The sequence below is a fragment of the Parus major genome, chromosome 10 (genome assembly GCF_001522545.3).
Source record: "Parus major isolate Abel chromosome 10, Parus_major1.1, whole genome shotgun sequence".
Lineage (NCBI taxonomy): Eukaryota > Metazoa > Chordata > Aves > Passeriformes > Paridae > Parus > Parus major.
In genome coordinates, this window is record NC_031779.1 from 14,274,303 (window position 1) to 14,291,569 (window position 17,267).

The 17,267-nt window shown below is 39.8% G+C and overlaps 1 protein-coding gene across 10 annotated transcripts in view; it reads left to right on the forward strand.

Moving 5' to 3' along the window:
• The window catches only part of CHD2 (chromodomain helicase DNA binding protein 2), an 80,074-nt gene that overhangs the window by 9,496 nt on the left and 53,311 nt on the right, over window positions 1–17,267 (forward strand). For 2 of the 10 annotated variants that reach the window (XM_015638714.3, XM_033516983.1), the window contains exons 2-6: window positions 3,084–3,156; window positions 3,867–3,952; window positions 8,073–8,132; window positions 13,487–16,660; window positions 16,996–17,129. In XM_015638714.3, the coding sequence (XP_015494200.1) occupies window positions 17,068–17,129 (62 nt within the window). In that variant the 5' untranslated portion in view covers window positions 3,084–3,156; window positions 3,867–3,952; window positions 8,073–8,132; window positions 13,487–16,660; window positions 16,996–17,067. Of the gene's footprint in view, window positions 1–51; window positions 500–519; window positions 2,221–3,083; window positions 3,157–3,240; window positions 3,337–3,866; window positions 3,953–8,072; window positions 8,133–13,460; window positions 16,665–16,995; window positions 17,130–17,267 lie in introns of those variants that run through there. The other 8 variants (XM_033516984.1, XM_033516985.1, XM_033516982.1 and 5 more) reach the window with 8 other exon arrangements.

Below are 17,267 nucleotides of genomic sequence, written 5' to 3' on the forward strand. Positions count from 1 at the left end.
CGGCGCGCGCGCAGCCGAGGGCGGGGAGGGGCGGGGCGCGCGCGCGGTGCCGCCCCTTCCCCGCCGCAGTGAGGAGCGACCGGGCGGCCATGTTGTGCGGGGGGAGGGGAGCAAGGAGTTGAGAGGAGACGGCGGAGGCTCCCTCACACACACGGCACAAGATGGCCGGGGAGCAGCTGCAGCTCCCGCCCGTCTCCCGACGCTCTCCCCGCCGTTCGCACCGGGGACGCCCGGCGAGCGCCCTCGGTGCCGCTCCCGGGCGCCAAATCGGGCCCGGCGCTCTGTGGGCTGCGGGGCTTTGGAGGGCGGCGAGCCGGGCTGCCGAACGGGGCTGCCGACGGTCGGGCAGCAATGGCGCCGGGCTGCGGAGCGCTGCCCGCGCCGCTCCCTCGCCAGGCGGGCGCGGGGCCGCCCTTGACCGCGGGCAGGGAGAGCCGGGAGCAGTGCCCCGTTCTCGGGGCCCCGGGTGCCTGCCAGCGGGCTGCTCTTCGCCGGGTAAGTGCCGGAGTCTCCGGGCTCTTCATTGTCCTTTGTCCTTGGGAGGAAAAACAAAATGTCCTTGGAGCCGGGAGGGGGAGGGGGCGCTGGCTCCCTCTGCCCCCCCTTTCCCCCCCCGCCGGTCGCTGAGGGGACCTGCGGGTACCCTCGGGGACCCCCGCCCGTGCCCGACACCGGACTGGGTTGGAGGGGAGCGGCGGGACAAGGGGCGCCCCAGTGACCCTCGGCGACTGCGGGCGCTCCCTTCCCTCTCCTGCAGCACCCGGGAGGCTCCGCACGCCCCGTCCTCGGTGCAGCCCCGGGGGGAGCAGCGGCGGGTTTTGGCTCCCCTGTGCAGCACCGAGCATAGGGGGGGCTGCAGACCGATTCCCCCCAGCGCAGCGTACAAGGGGGGTATCTGCAAATCAGCCTGGAACTCCAATGCAGCACTGGAGGGAGGGGGGAGAGGTGAAGGCTGTACGACGGCATCGCTGAAATGTTTAGCCCCGTGTCTGTGTAAAGAGCGTTTCTTGCCCGTCGCTGGTCGGATGGGGATGTGTTTTCGTAGTTTCTAAGAACAAAGACGCCATGTCCTTTTCTCTTAAAAATAAAACTTGGAGTGTTTTTTTGGTGGGGTGTTGGCTTTTAACTCTTTGTAAACCAGTAAGGCAGAAACAGGCTGCGGATGAGACAGATTGGTACTTTATGGAACAATAGAGAGAAATTGACTTCACTGGAGAAACAGCAATTCAGGTGTAGAAGTTTTAAAAAAACCTCTTAGGAATTACGTGCAGATTTGATTTTGCAATTAAAACGGCAACGTACAAACTTAAAAGCTTGAGAAAAACAAAGCTCGGTCATGCCAAGTCTACAGTTTAAAGTTGGCGAAATACTACAGTTGTGATTTAGGCGACACTACAAAAAGAAAAGAGAGTTACTTAAATTCGAATTGCACGATAAGGAAACGGATGACTTTCTGTCTGACATGTAAAGCTTTAAAAAAAACATTTAATGGGTTTCAGGTTTGTTTTTATAATTCAGTTAATACGTTTTTCAGAGACCTCGCAGTTACTTCTCTTTACGAATCATTTTAATCGTTGTTTCGGTGTTCTGATAATTTAGAAGTTGTACAACACTATTGCAAGACTTTTAAAAAATGCAAGTTTAAATGCAATGGCTGACGTTTGTTTTGGGTTGGCTCGCGTTCAGCAATTACCAATTTAAGAGTAAAATCGTAATTCTAAATGTATAAAAAGTCTTTGCAGCAGAACAGGAGGTAAATACTAAAAACTTTAGTTTTAATTGGAGATTGTGTATAGCCATATTTGTTAGATTTTAGTGTTGTATGCTTGTGCAAGGTTCTGAAACTCTGCAGATTTTAAATACTGCAGTTGGAGGTAAATCTACATTTTTCGGTACTTCCTCTGCAAATAAGAATCTGTCATTTCAACGATTGAAGTTAGCCCTTTTTTTGGAAATAGAAATACAAGTTTCAGCAACCATTGGACTTCCGTCACCTTTATGCAAAGTGTTTAGTGTCTTTATTTTAGACTTGGATTATGGTGGTTTTATAACCCCAGCAACAGTTCTGCAGTGTAGAACAGGTTATGGCATATACACTTTGCCCTAAAGAAAGTTCTAGCTTTAGGTGGGTGTCTGCTGGATTTGTCTTAAGTACATTAGAGGATAATTTTTAAATAGTTTTGACTGGTTTCTTTCAACAGTGGAAAATTAAAATAGCAGGTAATTGTCCAGAAAATAAATTACTTGTAATTAATAATGTGTTCTATTTAATATTTCTGCGGTGCTTTTTTTTATTTAAGGTGTAGGGGTTTGAATTTAGACATCTTTTAATCCAGCATTAAAATGTTTTTTAAAATGGTATATTTGCAGAATGATTCTACACTTCTAAAGTATGAAGTAGTGCTGGTGATAAATATAATTGCTGTAAAATAAAATGTTACGGCTTTTCTCAAAAGGCAAGAAAAGTTGGCTAGAGGTAGGGCAAATATGGTGTTCCTTGTGTTAAAGGAGCATACTTTCGATCTGATTAAAGGTTAAAGAAGCTGAAGGCTTTAAAACTGTATTCTGAAGGGCAAAAAAGATTTTTTTTGGGAGATGAAGTAACTTAGGACTTAAAATTCAGAGAAGCTGATGACAGAAGCCATTTTAAAGTAACCTTGCTATCAGTAGTGGTTTTATTTAATTTTGCATAGCCTACTTTGAAAGACTTTAATGTGGAAGAAAAAGTAAAAGGGCTGAGGGATATTGTGTGATAAATTACACAGTAGAAAAAGTCTTAAATTGGCATTTTAGCTTTAGTTCTTTCAAAATTAAAGTAATGGAGACAGTAGAGCAGACTGCAGTTATTCATGAAAAGCACAGATCATGTGTGTTGTATGTCAGTCACTCATATCCAGTGGGTTTTTCTTCAGACAGGATTGTACAGCCACTCATACTTTTATTTTTAGAGTTCAATTTGAAAGATAGTTATTGTGATCATGAGTTTTTCCCGATCTAATAATTATCTAAAGATTGATAGATTTCAGGCATATGCTGCTTTTCTAAAGCAAAATACTGAAAATTTCCATACTTTGTTTTTTCAGGTAGAATTTCGTGAACAGAATCGTATTTCCTGACTGGCTTCCAGAGGATTCGTTCATGCCTTATTTTTCTTAGGTAAGAATGGTTATACTTTACGTTAGTATGTTCATTTCCTTGTTACTTTTTGAAATTGGAATTTGCCTTTTTGCTACTGTGCAGATGGGAAGAAAAGAAAAAACATCTTATTTTTATATGGAGGGGACACATTTGATAAATTGTCTGGAGTTCTGAAAAGCTTTTCTTTGCAGTTAACAGGTAGACTGTTTTCATATAATGTCATATTTAGGTACTGCTTGAGTATAAATTTCAGTTTACTAAAGCTGTTTGTTAAGTGGATTGTTTATTTTTATAATATGTGATACATATATACAAATGCATTGTATTTAGTGGAAAAGGACAGTATTTGCATATAGAAGTTCTGTATGTCCCGTTTCAGCAGTGAAAACTTGCGTTAAACTTTGAATTAGGTTTTTTACTTAATGAATTTGTAACATTAACGTTTGGGGAAATTGTAGAATTTGTATATCAAAGTAGTAACACAAGGCTTTGGGGATTCATAGAGGAGGAGATTTTTGGGGCCTGTCTCGTGTTTTTGGGGACCTGGAGGCTAACGCTTAGTGATGATAGAATATTGGTTTTGTACTGTAGGAAAAACTTTGGTTCATTCAAAGACATTTCCTATACATGTTTTCAGAAAGTTTGTCAGTCAAGAATGTTAGGACTTACAGAGCTTTTCTTACCTTGTTTTTAGACAAAACTGGTTTTGTTGTTTTTTTCCTTTAAAGGCTGTTACTGGATATTGTTCTTCCAAAGATTCAGATGACTGGTTGGACAAAAGATCTTGAGCAAAATTCTGTACTGTGCGTGCCAGGTATGTTACACTGTGTTGTGGGGGTTTGTTTGTTTTGTGTTTTTTGTTCTTTAATTATCCTGGAAATAATTATTTTTTTTTTTCAAAATAAACATTAAACATTTAACTTTCAGTGTTTTACCTTGTTGAATTTATTTTCTTACAAGCTTAGTGCATTTGGAAATTGTTAGTATGTAGGTACTACAGCACTTGTTAATGTCTCCTGCGTCTTTGAAAACTTCTATGGTCACTCACAAGTACAAGTTTTTAACAATCTGCAATGACCATGCTGACATGTGGTGAAGCCAAAGGATTGTCATCTCCTAAGGATATTGTCTAATCGAACTTCAGGAATGCTATTCCTTAGTTCAAGGTATTGGTTCCTTAGCAAGGGACAATCACAAAGTTTTCCTTTTCAAGAAATTGTTTATACAATAAACTTGAAAATTCTGGTTTTGGTGTAAATTTTATTCTAAAAATCTAAAGTGGTACCCAGTTGTTACGAGGTATCTTGCTCTCCTCCTCGCAGTGTAAACAAAGCAGCTTCTAATGTTTATTTTTTGATTTTACACTTCAAATTCTGCATTTAGGATCAGAGTAATGTGTAGCCTTTCAGTCAGGCTTTCACCACTCTGTAATTACAAGTGGGGGATCCTGTTTGCCTGCCTTAACTGGTTCTTTTTCACAGCTTCCCATGCTCATGTACTTCAGTGCATACTCAGGACCTCAAAGTGTAAGGCGTCTTCATGAGGACACATGTATCAGTATTCCCAAAAATACTTTTTATTGTTTGCTTTTAAAGTTACATAATTCATCATGATAATCAAAGAACACAATTGTGAACACCCACCTGAGTGCAGCTGGGTTTTTTTTTGCTTGGATGAAGCCTTCAGTCTTCATAGAAAAGAGATTGTATGCAATTTTCCATAAGTTTTACAAAAATGTCTCTTCAGGTTGTAATAAACCTTTATCTGCAGTGAGTCACTGCTCATGGGCAAGGTAGAGTTCAAATTATTTATAGATATTGGACATGTGCCACCATCATGGATGTCCTGCAGCAAACACAGCTAACGAGCAAGGTGATATGTCAGTATGTTCCTGCAACTTCATCTTGTGACTGTCTGATGGGAAGTGTGAGACCTAGAACTTCGTGTTAGAAATGTCTCATACCTTAAGAACGACAGTATTTATCTAAAATCCCACATAAATTTTCAATTCAGAGGGTCAAAACCCACGGATACTGCACAGTCTGTTACAATAAAGGCAAGACCAGCCTGGGTCCCACAAAAATCTGGTTAATAGTGATGAGATTGAACCTGTCAGACTCAATTTATAATCCTGATATTAAATTCTGAAATGTCAGTCTGCAATTTCTATCTGACCTGCTCTTAAAAAAAAAACCTAGAAAAGTAAAAATTAAGAAATACAGTGCTCAAGAGCGGATCTTGGCTGACTTGATCATTTTATGATAACTATGCAATTGAGCACGTTGATCTTAACTGTCTTGAATCTTTTCAGTATTGTCCTGACTCTGCTGAATGGACATTACAATAAAAGCAGCTTTAACTGTCCCTTTTGTGAGCTCTTCAGAGCCGCCTTTTCGTGCAAGAACAACTTGTTTTCATGTAACAGTGGCTTCACCTCTAGGTTAAGTAGACCTTAGTGGGTTAGATGTACACTACTGGGACTTGAGGGAAGTTCCAGGTTCATGGCTACGTTACAGGATGCTCGTGGGAATCAAAGGGGCATCAGAATCTTGTTGAATCCAGACCTTTTCAGTAGAGGAAGCTGTTCCTCTGCAGGGATACAAGCCTGTATTAAGTATTCTAATAGAAAATATTTTGGTAGCATTGACAACGTACATGGAAAAACATCGGTGTGGTGATACACATCGGCTTTGCCAAAATACTTTATTAATTAAATAATAAATACAAGATAAACTTGATACCAGGTGATGGCTTTTGGGTGTCTGACTTCACCTTTTGCTGTAAAAGGAGATGCACTGTGTGATGGTTAGTGCCAATCTTAGGGGGAAGGAGCCGTGGACTTAAGAGGCTGGGCATGTTTTGTGTGGTGTAGGCTTCAAGTACTTCAAGTGTCTGTAATTTTAAAACAAAAATAAGCCACAGCTCTTAGATTACGTAGAAAAAGTAAATTCATGTTTATTTTTAAATATGGGGTGTATTTTTTTAATCACCCAGGCTACAGCAATTACAGCAAATAGTCTGACTAAAAGATTGTTACATTAGGTACAGGAAATACAGCTGTTAACATGAAAGGTTAATTTTTTTCAGCCAAGACTTGTATTTCCACGCTCTGGTTTCTGGCTCGTGCCATAAGCCTGTACCTTTGGTGATCTATTCTCTAGTTTAAGAGTGAAAGTGTTTTGGATGTTAAAATTAAAAACTCAAAACACAGGGGTATATTCTGTAATAGTGAAAAAATAACTCATGTGAATGAAATGTAATATATTATTAACATCCTCGTACTGTTTTTACAAAACTCACTGTTTGGTTCATCTACTCACTTCCAAGAAGAGAAATGTCACAACTACTTCTACGTGATACCACTCTGACAAACAAAAGGTTCCTTTTGCACAAGTGTGCTGAGGTCAGAAGAACAAATCTCCAGTGGAGTCTTAATAGCACTCATTAGAGGAAGGTGCTTTGTGGTGACAGCCATATTAAATACCCTCGCTGGAGTTTCTGTCAAACTACCCTAGCTGTGTGTTTGCTCTAGAACTAAAGAAAACAAGAACTAACTTGAAGGCCATGATGGATATGTAGCTGTGCCGTGAATTATTAAAAATGGCTGAGAGCTGTAAACTGAGAGTCTTCCAGTCATTAACTTCACCTGTCTTCATATATTAAATTGTAGTTCCTAAGTGGCCTTTTTTGAGTGAAATGATCCAAAGGGCCTAAGTAACTGTTTCCCTGGTTCATTTTTCCTGCCTTAGATGACTGGTGGATGCCTCCTGGCTGATCAGAGCCCAGCAGCCATGTTGTGTTTCTTCTAAAATGGTGGATAGGCATTTCATAGTCCTTCACAAAAGGACTGTGCTTCCATTTAATAGCAGCTCCTTGTGCACATTCAAATGCATTTTAAAATATCATTAATACATTTTTAAATCTCTAAATATCACATGCATTAGGATATTCTACATGCTTCAGCCAGTCTACTGCTGTATTTTTTTTTGTAATTTCCCTTTTTAAAGTTCCATAATAAGAGTTCAAAGTAAATTACATCAAAAATGAAATTACAATGCTGTTCATCCCATTTTTCTACACATCTGAGTAGCTGTCAAATGGAAGTGCACAGTATACTGTCACTGGATAGGTTCATTAATTTTTTTGTATTTGAGGCTATAGTTCAATATAAGTAGATTCTGAGAGATTTTACAAGACATGTGGTTTGTTTGTATGTGTCAGGAGGATAAACTTGAATGTCTTATTTAATGTAGTTGAATCTTACAGTAAAAAGGGGGTTCATGAGTTGTTTTAGAGTTTTACGTCTTTAATCTTACTACCTTTGCTTAAGGTGGCTGTGATTAAGACTTTAAACACAGATTGCCAGTGGGCATTGTCAAAGTCATATTTCCCACACATGAGTTACCTGGCCCATATATGAGCAACTTTGAGATAAAGTCGATAATTTGTTCCACATAAATTTGTTACATAATTGCCCTATATCCACATGATACCTCCTCTCAATAAAAAGAGCATTTTGTTTTCTATTATGAACATCAAATCAGTTTGCTTAAGCAGGCTTCTACTTGATGCCTGATTGATCTTTTTAAAAGACTTCAAAGAATATATTCTTTTTCTTGTTTTTTCTCAGTGAATTTGAGGACTGGATCTGAATTTCTTGGGTTGTTTGCAGGTTCTTTAATAATAATAATTTAATAATAAGTTCCTTAGTGATGCTTCTAATTTTTTTAATAAAAATAACTTCCGTAGCACATGCTGTGAGCTGGGACTACTTGGTGGGTTTTTCTTTCGATTTGTTTGGTGGTTTGTTTTGTTTTTGTATGAGGGCTTTTGTAATAAAAGCTAATGCTTAGTTTTGTAGACCTTGAGGTCTAGATATTTTATTTTTTAATTTATTTTAATTCAAGTGTTTTAATATCCCATTTTCCCTACAGATTGTTGAGGAATTGATTTACTCACTGTAAGCAAAATATCTGCTCTTGGTTGAAGCACTGGTAAGTTGTTATTCCTAGTAACATTTACTTTTTAGCTTTAAAAAAATCCTAGCAACCATACATGGCTATAGTGTTAAAGTGTCTGAAGGCTTTGGCTGAATACATTGCAAAGTTCATTAGTGTGTGGCCATATGTGCATGTGTATTTCAGAAAAGCTTAAGTTAAAAGGACCCCAGGATGATTCCTGCTGGGCTCTAGGGAAGTGAGCAGTACTTGGATAGTGCTCTCTCCCTGTCTGGCTCCAGAACAGCTTTCAGATCTGATCCTAGTTCTGGGGGCTTCTGTGATTTGACTCCAGATTTCACTGAGAACTTTCATATCATAGCTTTGCTTGTTCAGAAGGGTTTTTGGTATGCAGATGTCTGTCTCTAGAGAGGTACTAAACACAATTTGGATAACAAATGGTGTGGAAGTATAGCAGGAAGGACTTGCCATACGAGCATCTTGTGTTGTCCTTACGCTTCTGTCAGGATTAGTGGGAGCCTTTGAGCAGACAGTTACTGTCTCCTGTTCTACAATTGTTCTCTTTCTGTTCTTCATTCTTAAAGCTCTGGCTTTGCACAAAATGATAAATGCCAGTACAGTTTCCTGTATTTTTTTAAAATTAAAACTGCTAGCTGATAGACTTGAAATCATTCTTCATGTAGTCAAAACATAAAATTGGCAGGCTTGAGTAGGTAAATTAATTCAGTTCTATACTGGATGAATATAGGGCCAGAATTTTTTCCCATTTCCTTAACTGAGGAATTTGGTCTTGACCTTTTGTTGTTTCTGGTACATTTTGTGACTTTCTTGGGAGTTGCCTGTGGAAAGACACAAGTCCTTTTGTCTTCCTGTCTGCTTAAAATTCAGACTCCTTGATTCTGCGTATTTAATTAGAGCATCCGCTACATTTTGTGTGCATGGATTAACTTTTTTTTTGTGGGAAGCTCTATTCCTGTAGCACTGTGCTTTGGAGTATATGCTTTTTTTAAGGCACAGTTTCTTTTAGTCTGACATGCTTCCTGATGGAGCAAGGCCTTCTTAGGCTTCAGATAGCTCGGGAAAATGTTTTTCCAAGATGCGCATCCACTCATTTTAGTAGATAAATGACAGTGAATTTTAGCTGTCCTGTGGCTGTGTGTGTTAGCAGAGCCCTCCATCAGCCACTGCCTTCTGCACTGCCTCAGGTGCTGGGAGAGAAAGCTGTCCTGTACTCCAGAGTGCTCTGCTTCTCTTCCACTCCATGGTGAGGACACCAATGAAAGGGAAAAGGAGTATATGGGGCTAAGGTGCAAACCTTGCTAGGCTGTGTTAGTCTGGCCTCCTGCTGCTTATGGGTCCATTTCATTTTGGACCAATTTTATCACTTGAGTTTTCAGTCCTGAAGTAAAAGAAGTAGAAAAAGATGTAGCAAAAGAGTTAATGGGCTTTGGGGAATTAAATATTTAATGTGTGTACAAAAACTCAATTTTGATAAGTATTTAATCTCTTCTACTACTGTGGTCTGTAGGTTTTATTACTTTGTTCTTTCAGAAGTTTCAAGCTATTTTTCCCACTGCATGTGTGTGTTGAACAGCATATTTATTGATACGTTTCTTCTCCAGCTATTCCTCAAAACTCTTCCTATTATGCTATCCATTGATGCCTTCCTAGCCCCAGTCACCTGCTGGAATCTCTTAACATGTGACTCATGTTCCATTTTAATATTAATCTTCGTGTGATTCCTACATCTTTGTGTTTGCATTTCTGTTTTTTTCACTGGGCTGTAAATTAGCTGTTGTCAGATCTGGCTCTTGGAGTAGAACTTTGGCTTTTCAGTTACACACCAAGTAATTTTTTCATCCTTTTCTGCTTCACAATGCTTAATAGAGGAAGAGAGGTGAACGTGAAACCCTTAAATTACTTAATTGACACAGTTGTCTACAAAAGTAGTTACTTCAAAAAGCAGTTGTGAAAGCATTCAAATGGGTGGATCTTGAAAGATCTGGTGTTGCATTCTCTGGTTAACATGGTGTTTAGTTGAAGCACTGATTTTTATTTTTAAATCTTTTTTAAGAGAAGACAACAAATACTCAAAAACACCAGGAGCTTTATTAAAGTTGGCATACTTTGCTTAATGCAATAAAATTTATTATTTAAAAATAATACCCACAAAAGAGTGCATGTGTGAATGAAGCCACATCTTACTTGGAATTCACCTTGAAATCTGACAAACCTGCCAAACAGCCTTTCTTATCTAAAAATACCCAAACCTGTATGAGTTTTGCTTTTACTGCCCTGCTTAAGGAACGTCTAATGGTAGTAAAAGCAGATTTAGAGCTGTCCAGGGCACTTACTTCATGCTAAAGATGGTACAAAATAACATAATGGACTTAGCTGCCAATAAAGGACACTTCTTTCCTCCAGTGTAAAAGTTACCAGGGATGTCGTTGAGAACAAAACCTTGCATTAATGAACTTCGAAGTGTAGAATTTGAGGTTTGGTTTGCTCAGAACCTCGTTCTGTCCATTCAGCTCCCTCTGTTGGAGTGAATTCCCTTTCCTAAGTAGGTCACCTTATTTAAAAGTTTAAGCTTCAGATTTCATTCTGGAATAGTTTGTAAATTTATTGCTGTCTTATGCATGAGTGTTGGACGTGTTGGGCTTCAGTCTCACCCTTTAAGGAATGCAGGGTTTCAGTGGACCTGAAATGGCTGAAGCCATGGGTTTGGCCATAAGGGATGTCTCTTACTGGTGTGATCTTTTAATACAGCAACAAATCATTGCCAAAAAAGCTGAAGAGAAAAACTTCGCAACTCAGATGTTTTATAGTTGTTGCACTGAACCTTTAGGTGGGTTGGGAATGGATGGCATGGAGTGTGTCAGCATGTTACCAGTGGTTTGAAGGAAACTTTGTCAGTATTACAGGACTGCCCAAGTCCCTGATGTGTTGTGACCAAAATACAGTGCTTGCAGACCAAACCAATAACTAGTAGATAATAGAAGCTTGAAAAATGGATGCCTAGTTCATTTTACAGAAGGAATGGTAGACTCATGTAATCTAGGGGAAAAAAAACGGATTTTTCAGTATCTACCTCAAGTTTAGGATCACTGCATCTGTCTTCATGGAGGACTGTATTTTTGTAACATTATTTCTTAGTAACATGAAATTTCTTAGTGAAATGTGCCTTAATTCATAAGTAAACAAAAGCTGTGAAATCTTTTAAAGCAAATATAAATTTCACAAGTGTAGAGGCTGCTATTAATATTTTGGCCATTCCTGTAGCATTTTTTTGATGTATAATTTGGAGAACAAGAATGTGTTCTTAATTATAATACCTCTTTAGTTCTGTTTACTGCTAATTATTTTGCAAGATTTAGAGAAGAGTCCATTTAGAGATGGACATCATGGGGTTACTTGAAAAGTTCTTGGTCTGACCCAACATAGATGAACCTAACAGGGAAATTTGCCCTGAAGTTGCTTTTGGCAGGTCTTGTGAGGGTCTGAGGCAGAGGGCTGACCTAACTGGAAAGAGCCTTTTCAGGGTGGCTAATACATAACTAAATTACCTTTTTTAGAGATGGGGAAAGTTGATGTCAGTAATTGGATTTCTCTATGTTAAGCTTATTAGAAATAACTAAAAATTAATTTAATGGTATTATTTATGGGGCTTCCACTGTAGGCATGTTAGTACTTCTGAGTGTTTGTGACAATAATGGACAACTTTTTGGTGGTTTTGTTCATGTTTTGATACTTTGGTCAAGGCATTACCATGAAAAAATATTCAAAATTCTAATTCATCTTCAAATGTCTAAATAGATTTGAAATTAGTTGAGTAAGAACTGAAAAAAAAGAAACCAACACGCCAAACCCAAAGCAACCATAAAACCAGCTTAGTGTGAGGGGAAAACACCTTTTAAAATATTTAATGCATTGTCTTAAGTGAGGATGAGTTGAATATTTGAAACAGAGCATTTTTTTAAACTTGAAAGTTCTGTTTCTGAAAACATCAATGTCCTGGGGCTGAATATGCCTGCAGCAATGCACGTTTCACAGTGCAAAGTGAAATTACCAGATCCCATATTCCAGTTCTATGTGCAGCACTTTCCCATTGTATTTAGAACAAGGAATTCTGTAGAACAGCATAAAACAGGATACATGGGTACTTGTGAAAGTCAGACTGGGGCTTGTTGCACTGCTTCCAGTGCTCTTTGCTGTAACTGGTTATTTTGAGATGAGACTGGGGAAGCTGGGATGCCAAGGCAGAGACCACTAGATGGCCCCACTGGTTTTTGCTGGGCTGTGGGTAATTTCTGCATCCCTTGCCAGAATCTGCCCAGGATTATCAGAGATCAGAGTGGTGGTGCAGTTGGCTTTCAGACTAAAATGAGGTTAAACCTGTACATATTCAAAAAAACAAATTGATGTTGGAGAGCAGATACTCAAAATCATGAAGACATTTTAAAACCCTTTTTTGCATGTCAGCCCTAGAGTCAGCATTAGTTTCAAAATTATGTTCTTAACACTTAGTAACTTCCTATACCTAAGTTTTGCATGTGAGGAGGAGTAAAGTTTTACTTGAAGTAAATTGAGCTTATATTTCTTGGAAGAAGATAGGGAGATGGGAACATTGGTTTGTATTTATCCATGTGGATATTGTTAGCTCAGTTTGGTTTGTCACTCACCTGTCAGCTTGGTTGGCTGTACATGATGAGTACAGTTGGAATATGGCTCAGGAGCCTTGCTAAAGGTAGCTAGAGTGACTTGTGACCATTTTCATCTGATTTCTGATGTGTCCTTTCCCACCAGTAACTAAACCACTCATTTGCTTGTGTGTTTGCTGTTGCACTATACATCTTTCATGAGCTGGAAAACTGGGTCAAGATGGTGGAATGTCTTGTGTCCAGTCACCATCTCTCTATAAGAAACCAGTTTTCATTGGTTTTGATGGATCTGTGTCTTGAGCAGTACTTAAAAATTTTGGCTTGTTACAAGAACCTTGGTGTTCTACTAAGCAATGTCAGCTTCAGGAGATGGGCCAGTGCAATGAAAATGGATGCAAGAGCAAATTTCTTAGATTTCCCACCACAGATTTCTCTAGGGGTTTAATGCTGTGAAGAAATTTCAAATGGAATTCATGGATCCTGAAAAAGTTCTTGGACTTATAATAATTTCTCCCATTTTTATATAGTTTTGGTTAAGCTTTCTATTTTTGATTCTCGAATTGATTATTTGACATAGTTTCTGGTAAAAGTAGATGTTGTGGACTGTGTAACATGCAATGAAGCATCAGTTACATGTTTAAATTTTCTTCGAGGTACAGTAGTTGAATGTCTTAGTTTAAAGCAATGATATGTATTCCAACAGCATTTTTCTTCTAATTTTTCATAAAGAATCCATTCAGATGAAGAGTGTCAAAAGGAGTCTACGAATGAGACACCAAGATGGCAGTTCCACTGGGGATTGAGAGGTTGAGGAAATGGACTAATGCATGAGTGCTGGGATGTCTGTCCAAGAAAAGGATGTTAAAACGTGGACTCTCATGTTATTAAACCAGAGAAGATCTGGGTTGTGATCATCCTACCAGAATGGACTTTGCATTTGAATTAATCAGTGACTATCCAATGATGGATCTGTTTGAGGACTGGGTTGCAAAATTTTCCTTTTGGGTTGTGTTTGCATGATAGGCAAATTAATTTGGTAAAAGATCTGTTGCTACCCCATTTGAGAAAATGTAATTTATAAAGTGACTTTAAATAAAAGGTTTTGGTTTATTTCACACTTTGTGTTTGTCCTTTCTGGCTGAATATTTTTTGTTGTGTTGATATTGAAGTGGGTCACATTTTTGGTTGCTATTAAACTGAGAAATACTTTAGCAAAGTACTGAAGGCAAGGTAAAATTTTGTGCTACACTTGATATCCAATGTGGTTTTCATTTGCAAATTATGTTCACTTTGCCATGACTTTCACTGAATTTTTATTCACTGGCTTGTTCATTCAGGTGCTTAATATGAGGGGTTTTCAGTACTTGGCCTATTGTCAGGGTACTGCTGCTGAACTTTGTGAAGTTATTTTAAGATGGAATTGATAGCAATTGAAGGCTGAGAAAATATAACAATAAAGGAGTACTTGAATGTTTTGTGAAACTTTTTTTAGGTATGTTCTTGGGTTGTGTGTGGGTACAGAAACTTTTCAACAGATTTCCTGGACTACAGACTTCCTGAACAGTCACTTCGGTCTTAAAATTGTTCTGTGCAAATGTCCAATCTGCTTCGCTGCTCTTGCATGTAGCCTTAGTGTCATGATAGTGTGCCATGTGTTTGCTGAGAAAAAAACAAGTTATTTTTGATATTGCTGCAGATGACATATTAACCTTTGCAAATGAATTTTGAAATGGTTCTAATATATGAAGTCATGATTTCCTTACAGGTTTCTAGTGGATCTAATAATTTAACCGTAGGCATTTCTTCTCTTTGTGGTTCACCTGAAACTCAAAGTTGTCTTTGTTTTGTACTGGAGGGCCAAGATGATAAACCTGGTGCTGAGATAACCTTGAAATTATCTTTGAAAACCCCAAAAAAATCCTGTTCATTGTCTGTTTAACCATTTGCCTTGCTCAGACTTTCTTGGAATTACCCATTTTGCCATGATGACTTGCTCATACCTGTTCCATCCAGCCATTTTGGTGGTACCCACTTGGCCCAGTTTGGGTTCACTATGTATTTTTATGGTGGAGTTGGATACTGGGACCAACCTGAAGCATTTCTCATTCAAATGAGTGGATTTCCTAAGTGTTACCAAAAATTGCTTGGAATGAATGGTCTTGCATGGTAGTTTTTTAGTTCTTGCAGTTGAGGTACAAGGAGTCTTCTGTGAATAATTGGTAAAGCAGAATTTTTTTAAAATGGCTTGTGGCATTGGAGAGTTCCTAATGAAACCCCTTGTGGAAATAGGGTAGATGGTTGTAGGAGATAAATGGCAGGTCTGTGGAGGAATTAAAGGGGATGGTGTTGGTTCTACTGGTCAAAGCCAATGGTTTTGGGCTGTTGAGATGCTGTGCTGTGGATGTCCCCATAGAACCCCAAACTGGCCCATTGCCCCTTTGTCTTCCAGTGGTCCCCCCATGGCTGATGGCTCTGTCTTGTTGTGATGCTTACGAACATGCAGAATGTCCTTGTGCTTTAAGGGGTTGTTTTTGGTTGTGGAAGACAACTGGTAGTCAGAATGAAGTGGGCAGGGGATACTTGGATCACCTCCATTCCCTTGGTGATACATCCTCTCAGTTCCACGATGTTGTGTTGGAGATGTGTATCAATTGATTTGCAATTCTGCAACTTGGCTATTGTGCAGCTTTCAGTTTAATTTGTTGTATTAAAATCTGTCAATGAGCATGAATGGGTTAAGAAAGTGCAGTAGAAATAAGCAGTTTGATGGTGTTGGACTGAGTTGACCATAGTGCCTTGGCATAGCTGGTGGAAATGGTGTGGTTTTTGGATTGGAGTTGTTGGGGGAAACCACTAGGGAGGCGCTGTGGAGCTGGAGGGCAATCTCAGCTCTGTGGGGTTGGCTTGGGAGCGGGTGATGCTCCTGTTCCCCCCTGCCAGTGCCAGCACTGGGGGACAAAGGGGAGAGCTGTTGTCTGGGGATTTTGCCACCAAACTGGGGGGAAGCTGCCCCTTGGGTGGGGTGACCCCCAGGGTGGGCAGTAGCTGCCTGCATGGCTGTGAGCTCCACTTCCATGCCTTCAAAATGGCTTGTAACAGCACCACTTCCTGTCCAGGGAGGAAGTAATTTTAGCCCAGGCACTGAAATATTTAACAAATCTTTAAAACAAAAGGCACAAATTCCATTTCTTTCTGGCTTCCAAAGGGTGCCTGAGCCACATGGGGTTAAGGTGCCCCTTGAGCTGGGGTAGTTGGAAGGAGCCAGGGCTGTGGGGTAGCAGGCACCCTTTAGGTGGAGGCTCTCTCTTTTTTTGGTAGAAATGAAGGGGTGGGTCTATGGTACATCACCTGAGTTGTGGGGTAAATGTAGAGAGTGTCAATCAAAGGCAGAGCTCAGAGCTGGGAAGGAGCTCTAGATGGCGGCTGTGCCTTAGAGAGAGCGCGCTCAGCTCCGTGCCTTCCCCAACACTTTACGCAACTTTCCCTAACTTTCAGGCAGCCTCAGGGGGCCCCCACAGCCCCTTGCCTCTCCTAGGCACTAATCGGGGGCCGAGCGGACCTTTTTCGGGCAGAAAAGCAGCTTTTGAGGGCTCCCTTTTCGTGCCTTGCTGGAAAGAAGAAGCCGTGGAGAGAGCCCAGGTCGTTGTTTTTCCAGCTTAGAAGCCATGGCGTACCTCCATTTTTGTGCGCTCTCCTAATGAGCTTTTTCCCCCGGACATTTTTATACTAATTACCGCTTCTTTTGCTTTATCGGCAGCATATTTTTGGGATTAGAATATATATTTTTTTTTCATTTTCTGAAATTTGTATTTTATCGGTATAATTCTAAATATTTTGGATCTAATGTTTTTCCACTACCCGAAACTAATATCGACTTGGTCCTGGCGGCGGTGCATGGATCAGGTAGGTGAGCAATTAATAATAATAATTTTTAGATTTCTGCCGTTTTGAGTACTTTGATTTTCGACCGATTTGTGCTGTATTGGGATGACGCAATAAGATACAGAGATTATTTGCATCCAGTGTTACTTTGGGAAAGTTTGCAGGATGCTCCTCTTCTGTGTTTATTCTCGGATTTTTCTTGTAAAATTGATTATTTGCTTTAAATCTTCGGTTTGCCGTGTTGATCAGTGCTGTGTATTGTTATAACAATATCATTGCAGCGTCAGGACTTTGTTCCTGATAATGAAAGCCAGTGAAACGAACTGGGACCTTACCTTTCTTTCAACTTTTGACAGTAAATACCTGGGCACAGGACTTCAAAGCAAACAGACACCCCTGACCCCCTTTTAATATTTAAGAATAAAAAGATGATGAGAAATAAGGACAAAAGCCAAGGAGAGGAGGGTTCAGTCCACAGCAATGCATCGAGGTATGACCTATCAACTTTCTTTTTTTTTTTTTTTTGTAAAACCTGTGAATACCCTGTTTACTTTGACAGCCTTGGGTTACTGTCAGTGCTTAACAGAAAACATTTTACTGATTTTGCTTCCTTTTTAAGGAATGACCT